The 13483-nt window shown below is 42.0% G+C and overlaps 1 protein-coding gene across 5 annotated transcripts in view; it reads right to left on the reverse strand.

Moving 5' to 3' along the window:
* Positions 1-13483, reverse strand: part of Rapgef4 (Rap guanine nucleotide exchange factor 4) — a 214962-nt gene that overhangs the window by 78786 nt on the left and 122693 nt on the right. For 4 of the 5 annotated variants that reach the window (XM_076866656.2, XM_076866655.2, XM_076866657.2 and 1 more), the window contains 4 exons: positions 7493-7546; positions 7076-7182; positions 2755-2876; positions 1021-1204 (listed from right to left, as the gene is read on the reverse strand). In XM_076866656.2, the coding sequence (XP_076722771.1) occupies positions 1021-1204; positions 2755-2876; positions 7076-7182; positions 7493-7546 (467 nt within the window). The remainder of the gene's footprint in view (positions 1-1020; positions 1205-2754; positions 2877-7075; positions 7183-7492; positions 7547-13483) is intronic. The other variant, XM_076866659.2, reaches the window with a different exon arrangement.

Consider the following 13483-nt stretch of genomic DNA (forward strand, 5'->3'; position numbering starts at 1 on the left):
GGACAACTCTCTCTTGGAAAGTGCCCAGTGGACACACCAGACATGTAAAGTTTAAGGCTCTTGTCGAGACCTGATAATAAATGAAGGTTGGCCAAGCCAGTGACTCAGAGCTGACATCCACAGGCGGTTGGCCCTGGTTGCAGGGTGGAGGGCAATTTCATTTCCAAGGGAAAACATAAGCCTATGTGTGGCATTTCAGAGCCGAGTGCTAAGCTGTCGGCGTTGCACGGGTTTCCCTGAGGATCTGACTGGTGTATGCTTCTTTGTCTGCCCCGTAGCATCCAACAGAATGAGCTTTTTTGATTAAACATTTCAAAGACCTCAGCTTTGGCTGGTGGGCAGCTATTGAAGGTAAGGCAGTTTCTCGGTTGAGATGGGAGAGGCTGCCTCAGTGGCTGGCTGGAGGCCTTGGAGAGGCTAAGGGGACAGTCCTGTTATAAGAACATATAGTGGGGCTGGGGTCATGGCTCAGTGGTAGAGCGCTCGCCTAGCACGTGCGAGGCCCTGGGTTCGATCCTCAGCACCACATAACAATAAATAAATAAAGATATTGTGTCCAACTAAAAAATAAATCAGTAAATATTAAAAAAAAGAACATATAGTGCAGGATGGGGTAAAGCTGGGTGCTGAATGAATGAGTCCACGCATGAGCATGGGGGTCAGAGTTCTGATGACCTCTGTCCTTTGGCACCAGGAAGAAAGGGGCTGCCGCCCTCTGGCACAGAAGCAGCAGTTTCTGTTTGCAATTAGCCAAAGGTCATCTACTATGGGGGCTCAGTTTTGACAGCCTGAATCAATTGCTAAAGATTTCTATAGTTTTAACTCATATGCATGGAAATGGAGTTATACAGCCTCAAAAGAAAAACAGAAAATAAAACAGAGAGAAACTCTGTGTCTCCTCTTCAGTATCTGTTCTTAGCCCTGGGGGTAGGCCATGGCTTTTGAAATCTACCTGGCTTCCCGCCCCAGGTGCGCCTGCGCACTGGCCAGCCCTGGAGTGCCCAGGCTGCTCTCACTCACGGTTTGCGCAGGATCATCCTCATGTGGGCATCGGGGCCCATCTGCGACAGTAGCAGCATGGTGTCCTGGAGCTCCTCGTCACACTCCTTCTTCTCCTCTTCAGTAGGCAAAGGGGCATCCTCATGCTCGTCATCCAGAAATCGGTAAAATAAATATTTGTCTTGGAAATGGTGTTCCTGGTCCACTGCGGGAAACATGGAGGCGAGTATTAGCCGTGGCACAGAGCTCTGCCGGCAGCCTGTTCACCAGAGCAGACGGGTGGTGTCCAGCAGGAGAGCCAAGTGGCAGCTGAGCCGGACACTCCGCACCCTCGGCACCAGCCTTGCCCAGGCCGTGCAACTGCAGACATGACCTCTTGGTTGCAGTCATGCACACCAGAACCCTCCCCACCCATCCTCTCCTGGGCCTCCATGGGACTCCCTCTGAGAACCTGCCAACTTTTCTGAGATGGGCACTTTGACCTGCAAAAAATTGCCTTGGTGACATTTTGTAGAACACGGGACATATGTCCCAAAGAGGAAAATAACCACTGCCAGATCATGCCCTAGAATGTTCTCTGAAAGTAGACTTAACAAGAAAAACTCCTTTGTCAGATCAGAATTTATAGTTTTCTTTCTATACTATTTATAAACATTTCTGTCAACACTTTGAAAATCAGAAGAAAATTAATTGAGTTATTGTTTGAACAAAACTAGCCAGACCAAGCTTCTAGGTCATACACTCCTAGAAGGATTTTGTGATAATTTTCTTCCAGTTCTGAATTTTCAAAGTCCCCTACCCAGTGCATGCTGGGTGGTTGCTCTCCCACAGAACTACACCCCTAACCTGCCTCTTGTTCTTGTAAACAACAGGATTTAGATCTCTGTAGGACAAAGACAGTAAACTTGGCTCAGCATCCCTCATCTAAATAGCTGAAGCCTTTAGCTTCTTTTCAGGATGTGCAGCAATAGGCTCAAAAGATAAAGAGAAATGGTTGACCCTTGCTGCTCCAGGTGATCAGCTTCAACCTGGTGCATGTTGGAAATGTTGGAAATGCAGATGTTTGGAATCCATCTCAGGCCTGCAAATTCAGAATCTGTCCCAGGTGATAGGTATGCACATTAAAGCATGATAAACACTGGAAAAACCATCATTAGGTTCCCAGCTGTTGGCAAATGAAATGGAGGATTTAAATATTTTATCTGTTTGGAAAAGTGGTCTTAAACAAATGGCATGAGCAGTTCAGTCACAGTTACCAAGGATCACAACTTCAGAGCACATTCCTGATTTTACATATGGTCATCTGTGGATATATAAATCGACTCTCCCAGACAGCAACACAGTTAAAAGGCAACTTCTGAGTTCATTACTGCTTTCATGTCATCAGCCCAGTCACACATTTCATTGTTCTTCATTCTGCCCCTGTATCAGGATTGCGATGCAATACTCAGAGTATAATCACACTATCAATGAACTGTGAATGCAAACTAATAAACATAATTGGAACTGATGCACTCGGGTTGCAATTTCATTTTCCTTTCCTTCGTTCTCCGAAGTTAGGAAGGTACAATGGTGGAACACAGCAATCAATAGCTTCCACTCGCTGCATTTGTATTGCTAAATGAAGATGCTAGCTCCGTGGTCCCTAAGGGCATCATAATTCTTTCTTGCCCATTGGGAGTTCTGCAACAGCTTGCCCAGGGAAATGCACTTAGCATTTCTTAAGGGTTTTCCAGGGACTGGGGCTTGTCTTACCATGGTTGAGGACACCGTCTTCTAATAGGACTTGCCACATGCCAACAGCTTGAGACCGGGAGTGAACACAAGGAGTCTGTTGCATCATCCAGTCCACCAGCTCGGTTCCCACACAGCATTGTCTAGAGGAGATGGAGACAGAAGCTGGAGATGGCTTTTGAGAAAAGTACCTCCCAAAGAGCAGAGTGCTCTTACCCTCACAGGTCTCCTGGCAAACAAAGCACCACACAGTGTAGCCTCAGGTTCTCAAAGACAGAACCCAATATAACGACTCATCTCATGGGAGAATCTTCAAAGCTAGGTTGTCTAAATAAAAGCATTATAGTATGCAGCACCAGCGGAGACCACAGGGCCTCTGGAGGGGGAGCATTAGCCGGTGAGCTCATCACAGGAACAGAAACTTGGTCATTGTAAGTTGGAAAAATCTCAGAGTACGATGAAGGCAAAACATAGCACTGGCTCCCTTCACCTGAGCCTTGTGGGGAACGAGTTAATGTTTGCAAGGCGCTTGGAGGTGCTCTATGAATGGCACTGTATAAGTGCAAAATTATAAAGCACTTTATATTTTCAAGTAATACTACTGATCTTTCTCTGGAGGGGTGTTGGGAGAAACAAACAATTAGCAATGCAAATCTCTCTGAAAAAAAAGGTCTGTGTAATGAGCATTAGCACTTCTACAGCAGAATCTGTCATTTAAGAACACCAGATCCTCCCTGGCTTTCTGTATGTTCAAACATTACTTGCTAACATGCTCCTCTGTGAAGAGTTGGTGTGGATGGGCAAACTCTCTATTAGTTAGGAAATATGTAATTATACATACATACATTAGGAAATACTGAAACCTTTTGGGGATGAGAGGGTAGGGCAGGTGTTCATGGTATGATGGTTCAAAGGAGAAAATGGAATCCCCAAGTCCTAGGGAAGGATCCCAAGGGACAATGCAGGAAATCACAGAGCAGCTGGCTGCCTGAAGCTGGGACTAAGCCATGGGTGGCCTCCCCTCCCAAGCTAAGCTTGGCCCTTCCTCTGGGCATGAGCTGGCACAGGGTCAAGCCCAGAGAGCTCCCCTCTAGTTTAAACTGAAGGAGACTTCTGATGCTGGGCCACTTTGGGAAGAATCTTTAATTTTTTAAAAATTTGTCCTATTTAGATAGACATGACAGTAGAGTGTATTTTGACATATCGTACATACATGTATAATTTCCCACTTTTGTGGCTGTATATGATGTAGAGTTTCACTGGTTGTTTTTATTCATATATAAACATAAAAAAAGTTATGTTTGGTTCATTCTAATGTCTTTCCTGTTCCCACCTCTCTCCCTTCCCTTCATTCTCCTTTGTCCAATCCAATGAACTTCTATTGGGAAGAGTTTTGAACTTGGAGAAGATAATGATATATAGTACCAGGTCTGCTACTCAATAGCTATGTGTCTTTGGCCAGATTTTTGGTTCTTAGTTAGTTTCCTCATCTGTAAAAGAAAGAAGGAGAAGAAGACGGCATCTGAGGCCTTCTCCAGTTCCCATATTATAGGATTTCTGGAACCTACCAGAGCTCCTGGGGTGTCCTGACTTGGGACTGACCTTGACGCCCAAGGGCTTCACAGGGAGGATGTCTGAGAAGCTTGTGTGATTTCCAGGGCTGCTGTTATTACAGTCTATAGGAGAGATTCAGGGGACCAAGAGGTACCCAGTTCCTATTGGTACCCAACCAAACATGCCACCTGTCAAAATATTCCTCTTATAGATGGAGTCTTACAAAAGTATAAAAAATCCATTTCATTTGGCTTTTCATTCAATGATTGCTTTTATTGAAAAGAGCAACATGGAATGGAGATCATCCCAGGGCATCTGGATCCTTATAAGGGATACAGAATCTTGCTGTCAGAATATGGGACAAAGACACACAGCTGTGCCATTTGTAGCTGATGGAGTTGCTGGGTATGCTTTTCATTAATGATCCCTTGCCACTTCAGAATGGATGGCAGATCTCCAGCACTATTAATTTTGCTCTTGTAACATATTCACACCAAATCATGGGGTGGGATGTGCATATTACATCTGGAGAGGCTTCAGCCCCCTAATACTGCAGCATTAATATAATGGAGTGAAGACTAGAGGGAGAGAGGGAAAGGAGCTCAGAAGTACAAGATCCAGGACAAGGAACTCAAACTGAATGGCAGGAAAAAGAAATCATGCCTCTGGCTTCCAGGGGAGTTCACTGGTCATTACTGACAGATCATCAGTTTGTGTCATAGGGTGTGGAACAGGCCTAACACCTATATTTCAGGAGTTTCAACTCTTACTGCTATGGAGCAAGAGGAGATTATGGTTTCTGACTTCTAGTTTCCATTATTTGTCACCAAACATGACATAGTTAATGGAATTTCCCTAACACAAGTCAATATTTGGGAATACATAATCATATCTTAAAGAAAAATCATAAAAACGTTAAAGGAAAAAGATCCTTTAGCCTCGTGAAAGTTTGAGATCTACCTAATGAGTTAAAAAAAGTCAAACCCCAGGGACATTAGACATATAAATTTTTTTTTAAATTTTACTTTTCTTTAAAATTATAGCAATGAATAGGAGCCACAGATTCCAAAAAGAATCAGCTTCCAGGGTTAGAGAACAAAGACTTGCAAATGGAATCATCCCAAAGAGCAACTATAGTAAAAACCAGAAAAGGTCCTAGATGATCAGTCTGTCCTGAGACATGGAATGCCCCCTAAGAAGAAGGTGCAACATAACACTGAGGTACCTTGCAAATCTCATTTGATTTCCAAAATTCTATTAAGAGGAAGCCAGCCTAAAATGTGTCATACCATCAACTTTGATCTTATAACACATTCACACCAAATGCAAGCAGAAAAATGTTAGTTTGCATGGTGGATAGAAACGAAGATCCAAAGAGTAAGGATTTGCAATATTTTCCCATTTCTGTCCTTGAAAGAGTCTGGAACTTGAGGTGCATGTAAGTGGTAGGTTTGTTACAGTGTCAAGCAGGTACAATTTTATAGGTTCTATTGTGGTTGGTTGTCACTATAAAGATACACATCCATGGTACCTTTAAAATTTATATTTCAGATTTTCACTGTGTCCTGTGAATTTGGTTCATATGAACCAAAGGGGTTTTGACTCATACAAAGGTTAAGGGGTTCTGAAGTCATGTCTAGGCTAAATGGGAAAGAGCCTGACTGATTCAGCTGAAAAAGGACTGTGCCTGAACCACGGAAGCAAGAGTGAAGGCGTATATGCCACATGTGGGCCATTCTATTTCCTAACATTCATTGAACTGATACCATAAAAAGTAAGAGGAGTGAATTCTTAGTTGGCCTACCATAGCTCGGTCATCAGAAAAGTTTCAACTAACCACAGACCTTCAGTTTTCTTTATCTTTCTCATTTCTTGACTCCATTGAGAGTTCTAATGAGGAATCCTTATTCTGATGATAAATATGGTAGAGTAATGTATCTTACTTATATGTACATTAGAACAAAATCTTTACAAAATTTGTATTTGTTCTTTTTAGTTATATATGACAGTAGAGTATATTTTGACATATCATACATACATGGAATACAACTTCCCATTCTTATGGTTGAACATGATGTGGAGTTTCACTGGTTGTGCATTCATAGATGAACATAGGAAAGTTGTGTCCAATTCATAGAATGAAATCTTACATTGGAAAATAAGTTCCATTAAGGGCTTGGGATATTTTGTTCACTGTTGCCTCCTTAGGGCTTAGAATGCAATAGTCTCTTTTCCTCAGGAGGTGCCTAATAAACTTGTGGGATGAATGAATAAACAGATCACTAAATCTGAAAATGAACTTTCAATCCTGGGTCTGCTACTCACTAGACTTGTGACTTGGACAAGGAAATTATCTCTTTGAGCTGACTCTGTTTTATCATCTGAAATATGGCTGCATAGCAGTGTTGTAGTGAGGATGATTTGAGATACCATATAAAAAGGGGCCTGTATAGATCTTTGAGGATAAACATGTACTCAATAAATGTTAGCTGGACATGACCTAAATTTAATAGGTTTTTAAAAAGACACTAGCAAAGAGAAATGCAAAAATTTTCTTCTCATTATCCATCAATATCCAAACAAATTAGTTAAGGAGTAACTGTGTGGAATATTAAAGATAATTTAACACCCATCATTCAGTAGTGATTCAAGACAAACTTAGACCGTTTAGGACTTGGAGGCATTGTAAGTGGGTACCCCTGGATGGAAAACTGGGAGAGGCCTATTTGTTTCAATTTTACTAGATGTGAATCTGAGGGGCCATGACCTTTATACTTAGCACACTTACCTGTATGTCTTGAGGTGGTATTTCCTATCTCTTATCATGTGAGGGGCTCGAGAGAGAATGGCATTTCGTAAAATTTTTCCAGCCCTGAGGATCTTCTCTGAAGGGACCTGGATTTTAATGAAGTAGAAGGAGGGGAGGAGAAAGAAGGAGAGTTTATAGAAGGAAAACAAACTGGCTGAATCCTTAAATCACTTTCTAATTGGAGTCTGGTAGAAAAACATAACCCACTCATACATATTTACATTGTTCACTGTGACATGTCACTGTGTTATGCTGAGAACTGAGATGCACTGAATATTTATTGTTTCAAAAACGGATCAGAGGTTTCTTGATGTGATGCTCTGACATGTGGACCACCTCCAGTGGTCCTTGAGAAGCGAGCTCGGACGGCTCATCAACCCACCTACATCCCATTACCTTGGTAATGGTGTTAGCAGGACGAAGAGGAACGTGAGGTTCAATGAGAGGTGTCTGAAAAATAAAATGTCAAAGCAAAAGAAAATTAAACAAAAAGTTCAGTAAGGAAAATTATGGGTTGGGGGATAATAAGAAATATCAGTTTTTTTTTTTTTTTATAAAACTCAAAATAGAATTTAAAAAAAGCAAGAGATAAAAGCTGCCTAAAGAACTTGAATGCATTGGCATTCAAAGGGCAAAATTAGACCATTCAATTTGCCAACATTTAAATATAAATTATTAAAATGAAAAAAAAAAAAACCAAACAGGAATGATTAGATGTTTGTAGGCTCAATGAGAAGGGAATAAATATCCACTCAAAGCATACCAAACATCAGAGCAGGGAAAAGCAAAACAAGATATACACAAACAGAGATTAAAGTGACCTCTCTCGGGGGATGGCAATAAAGTACTGATCTGGGATGGAAATGAGCTATTTCATTCTCTTGCATGTAGTTAAGATTTTTTCAGTGATTTTTATTTGTAGAAAATAAGTTTTAATTTTCAAATGTGGCTCCTTGGTAGTTCTATGCCCCCATCTCCTACATCCCAGTGAGGCAGACAGAGTACTTCTCCTTCCTTGACAGGAATCATGCAGGTTTCAGGATTCCATGACTGTCCGAACAACTCTAGGGCTGCAGGAAGCTCTTGTTATTATCTGCATTCTTCAGATGGAGGTGCGGAATTTGAATCCTGGGACAATTTCTTACCAGTCAGCTACACAATTGAGCCCCCCCCCCCCCCCGAGTCTCACCCAAACTCCTTTGCTTTTTCTGTGAAATATCTGGTAATGGCATTTCCAAATGGGAGAAAGAAACCTTCAGTGAAAGGAGGTGGAAGAATCACCAGTACAACCCTGTTTACTGCTTTAGAAGGTAAGATAGCTGTTCACTTCTTATGAGATTTTGGTAGAAAGAACCATGGCCCCCCAAAGAACCATGACCCCAAAGATGGTTATGTCCTTAGCCCCAGAACCTGTGCATGTTAGGTTATATGGCAAAAGGGACACTCCAGGTGTGATTAAGATAAGGATCAAAATAGGGAGACTGTCCTGGTGTTTCAGGAGAGCTGAATGTAATCATAAGGGTGTTTAAAGACAGAAGGAGGAGGCAGAAGAGTCAGAACCAGAGAGAGCAGGGTGGGGAGGAGTTGGTCCCACTTGGTGGGCTTTGAAGCCGGAAGAGGCCAAGAGCCAAGAAATGTAGCAGCCTCTAGAGGACAGAACAGCCAAGCAGACTTCCCTGTGAGCCTCCAGAGGAACAGAGTCTGCTGCCATCTTGATTTTTGCCCAGTGAGACCCATTTCAGACTTCTGAACTCAAGCATGATTAGGTTGTTAATTTGTGTTATTTCTATACACTCAATCTGTGGTAATTTGTTATATCAGTCACAGAAAACTAATATTATATTTATTTTAGTATAAAGTATTATTAAAGCCCCTGACTCTTTGCAAATAGAAGCCATTCACAGTGAAAATAAACTGGTAGTTTTCCCTCTACCCCTAAGTTTAAAAATATAGTCAATGGGGGAAATTAAGGCCAATATTAGTTTAAACAATGCATGAACCTAAATATGAATATACATGTATCGACATATATCTGCAATTTTATTAATAATAAATTTCAGATGGGCTGAAAAAGATAAAAAAACACTACACTTAAAAAAAAAAAAAACCCAGCATAGATGAGATGCAGACTTATTTACAATGGCTGAAATCTCATGGAACTTACCTAAATACTTTTGTCACCCCACTGGCATCTAGTAAACCTTTTCCCCCTTCCTGAAGTCACCATAGCACAAGTGTTAATTACTGATAGCATTTTAGCAGCACAGTGTTTATAACCCACATAGACCAAGGAAGGCCAGTGTGGTCCAATTCAACAGTGACTTTAAACAGAGACCAACTTTGCCCTGAAAAAGCCAACTTTGCCCTTAAAGCAGACCTGAGGATAGGAGAGGGATCACAAACTCTGGAAGTTCCTGTGCTTACACCAAAGCCTCAAAGAAGATGGGGAATTCTGTTGACGGCATATCACTTGGGATGACATTCAAATTGCCCACCATCACACACACCAGGGCTTTGGAAATGAGTGGTTAAAACATGCTGGGTACTTCCCAGCAGAGAGCTCCCAGTTCTCATGGATTCTGCCTCCATAGGTTGTTTTACATGTCTAGGACCATGCCTGGTTCTGCATCTTAACAGTAAAGGCCTCTAGTTAGTCTTAAAAATAACAGTAAAAGCCCATTTCTCTTCCTGTCTTGGAGGAAAGAAGTGTGGACGTGGGCTTAGCTTCCCAGGTCACCTTTTCTTTCCTGTGAAAACCTTCTTTCTTTTACAGTGGTCTTTGAGAGGCAGGTAAGCTTGGGGCCCAGAGGATGCCCGTGCTTGAGGAAAGCTGATAAATATTTGCTGGCGGACTCAATAAAACATTTTTTGAAGATGACATCTTTTTGTTTCTATAGAGATGGCTGTATTTTAACAAAATGCTAATGAGTTGTCCCCAGGTTAGTTTATTTTGTGGGAGAGCTCCCTTTTTAGTTCCTTGGAACCTTGAAAAGAAAGTACTACTAAAGCTGTGGAAACATCAAGCTTCAACCAGAATTTTCCTTTTGATCTGCAACTTCTAAAGACATAAAATGTACACAAGGTTGTCTTTTAGCTAGACAATTGTAGTTCAGCTCCAGGACCAAGAGGCTGTTTAATCTGTTGAAAGGCAGTGTTCTCAGAACCTTCTCGAGCTCAAGCATTTTAGGCTTAGGGGCGACACTATGAATGGATGCTTTGAGGAGGAGCTGCCCCTTTATTTAAATAAAACCTCCAAGGGACACATCAGGTGAAAGCAGGGAAAGTGTTGTTTTGAGGAAATGGGAATCTGTCTTTGAAAGGGACAGTACATTCAGTTCGGCCACCTCCTACCGTTCTAGCAAACACACTGGGTACCCAACAGCTGTGACAGGCAGCTGGGTCCGTTGGAAATCATCACTGGCCAATGCCTGTTCAGGGACCTCTCTTGCTTTTGGATCCATTTGTTTATTTCCTTTTTGTTTTCTTTTAGCTTTCAGGTAAGCTTTCTTTTGAGAATTTCACTTTAGCTGTGTTATTGAGAAATAAGGACACTAATTTCATTTTATAAATGAGTAGGTTAAACAGAAGAAGGAAAGACAAAACGTGGCGAGATTGGTAGAACTCAAGTGAGAAACTCGCATCATGCACCATGATCCTTTGTCTGTGCTATCTCCTTATTTTATTATTATTACTGAGAAAACTACAACCACAGACATGTAGGGACTGGCCTGAGCTCACACAGCAAAAAACTGGAATTGCTGAGTGTCGAATCCAGGCTTAGCTCATTCTAGTGTTTACACTGCAGGTACAACTACCCCATCTCACCTGTCCTTTTCCTCTAGAGACACCTTGGCTCATGGTTTGAAAGAGTTAAAGTGCACTGAGAAAAGTGCATCTAAGTTCTTCCAGGTTATCAGTCATTAGACTTGATCTCAGGAATATCCAGCAATAAAAATTTCTATGGAGCGCTGGGGTTGTAGCTCAGGGATAGAGCACTTGCCTAGCACATGTGAGGCACTGGGTTCGATCCTCAGCACCACATTAAAAAAATAAAATAAAATAAAGGTATTGTTGTCTATCTACAACTAAAAATATTTTTAAAAAATGTTTCTAATGATCTCCTGAGATTCCACACTGGCATCATGCATCATGCTTGGTCACGAACAACTTTTTAAAAAGCAACTTCACAATAACGAAATATTTAGCATTGAGGGGCTGTTGCATCAGGGTTAAAGTAAATATACAAGGAGAGGGACAGCAGTAGAGTCCACCTGGGAAAATGGAAGCCAGTTGGAGGACTGATCACAGAAGGAATTAAAAGTTAGGAAGTAGTTTACAGGTGGTGGAACAGCTGGGAAGTCAGACAGCTCTGAATTGACCCTGACATTCGTTAAGCAGGAAGCCCTTGGGGACAAGGATAGAGAGAGGAAGAAGCAGTTCCAAGGCTTAAGCCAGGTGTTCTAGCGGACACTGGCGATGCTGCCACCCTCCCACGGCCAAGAGGGAGGTGAGACCTTCTAGTGTCCAATTTCCCTCCAGCCAGAACCAGAGAAATAGGGAAAATAATTTTATTTTATAAATGATCAGGTTAAACAGAAGAGGGAAACAAGAAGTATGGTGACATCAGTGAGAATCAAAGCAAGTAAACCAACCAAAAGGCAAAACCAAGGACAGGCGAACCAGAGGCCAGTCCCCTTGCAGTGCCCAGCAGAGCAAAGGAGGGGCAAGGAAGAGCTCTAAGGGTCAGGCCCTGCACAGCACAGCAGGGTTGCAGCAGCCACAGCCTGGGCTGGGGCTCCCACCTGCAGAACCCCAGCTTGCTGCCCCATATCCTCCAGGGATGTCTCCTGTTGGCTGTAGGCAAGGAAGGCAGGTGGAGCTTGGATGGGGGCCATTCGAGAGCAGGGGCTTCATTAGTGATTGTCTGTTTCCTAGACCTACCCCCGGATTTGACCTATAGCCAGAATGCACAAAATCACAAAGAGCCCTACAAGCAATGGATCCCTCTCCGACTAAATTTCATACATTTCAACACATCAATCATGTGTTGATAAAAAATTTTCCTTCCTACCTGGGCATGAAAGAATCCAAACTGGGCTGTGAAAATGTGATCCTAAAAGCTAGGCAGGGAGGACAGATAAAGGCAGAGGCATTCAGCTCTCGCTCGGCTTTTCTTGGCCGCCTCCTCTGAAGACTTCCCTCAGGATTGACTGTAATTGGTTTTTGTTTGTTTCTGGAAAGGGGATGCTCTTTCTACTGCTTTTTATTATGTTTATATTACTACTGAAAGGGAGAAACAGGAAGGGAAAATATTCCTTTTGGCACCAGAGCCAATTCAGAAATACTAATCAGGTGATGGAAAATATGAATTTAGCCTGCATTACAAGATGCACAATAACTCCCCAGCAGATTATAATGAGGCATAAGACCCTGTAATAGGCCTTCGTGAAAAACCATATTCAGACCCTTTTGAAAGGGGAGTAATTCCTTTTACTCAAGTATTTGCTCGCAAAAGCCTTTTGCAAGGCACAACATCTTAAGCCAAGAGATGAGAATAACAAGCTAGATTGGGACACAAAGCTTGTGGCAGAACTCTGGCAATGCAGAGCAACAAAAAGTCACGAGAGTCCACCCACATCCAGCTGGATTTGAGGATTTAATGAAGGCTGATGGTGCGCAGAGCAACACACCAGGCCAAAGTACAGGGCTCGGAGAAGGTGCTTGGTTTAAATGAGCTCTCGATCTTGCAGGGAAAGCAGGACTTCGATGGGTTAAACAATTAGTGCGACCATCTGAATGCACTAATGAATGCTACTGCACTGTGGATTTCAAATTCACCCTTTTCTTATTTCAGATGACAAAATCTGTAGGAAGTAGTGGGAATATAAATCTTTTTTTTTTTTCTTAGTGAAAATGGTACGCTTTAAGGAGTTACTGTCTCTTTTTCAATATACTACTACTGAGATCTTTGAAATGTAAGTCTTATGATAATTATCACAACGTTATCCCTCCTGATCAGATGAAATGAAATTCAGGACTTAAGTCAGATTTAGAGGTGGATTTTGCCACTTTGAAATAACCACATAAGTCTTTCCATTTGTGAAATAATAGAAATCACCTATAGACTTTTTTTGGTTTCTATCTATTGGCTCTTCTTTCCCTCCAGTCTTCCTAACTCAAACTGGCTTACAGACTTTCAGTTTCATCTTGGATAAGTAAAGAGCTTAAAAGTTCTCACTTGTGTCCTTACAATAAGAAAGGGCTGAACAAAGTGAAAATAAAGACTTCTCTTAGGCTTATCAGAGCTGGAAGGCTCTGAGGTTGTAGAGCAAACTGCTCCCCAAAATCTGGAGAGAGAGAATTCAGGCTCAGCCAAGATGTGCTTAT

The sequence above is a fragment of the Callospermophilus lateralis genome, chromosome 9, assembly GCF_048772815.1.
Source record: "Callospermophilus lateralis isolate mCalLat2 chromosome 9, mCalLat2.hap1, whole genome shotgun sequence".
Taxonomy (NCBI): domain Eukaryota; kingdom Metazoa; phylum Chordata; class Mammalia; order Rodentia; family Sciuridae; genus Callospermophilus; species Callospermophilus lateralis.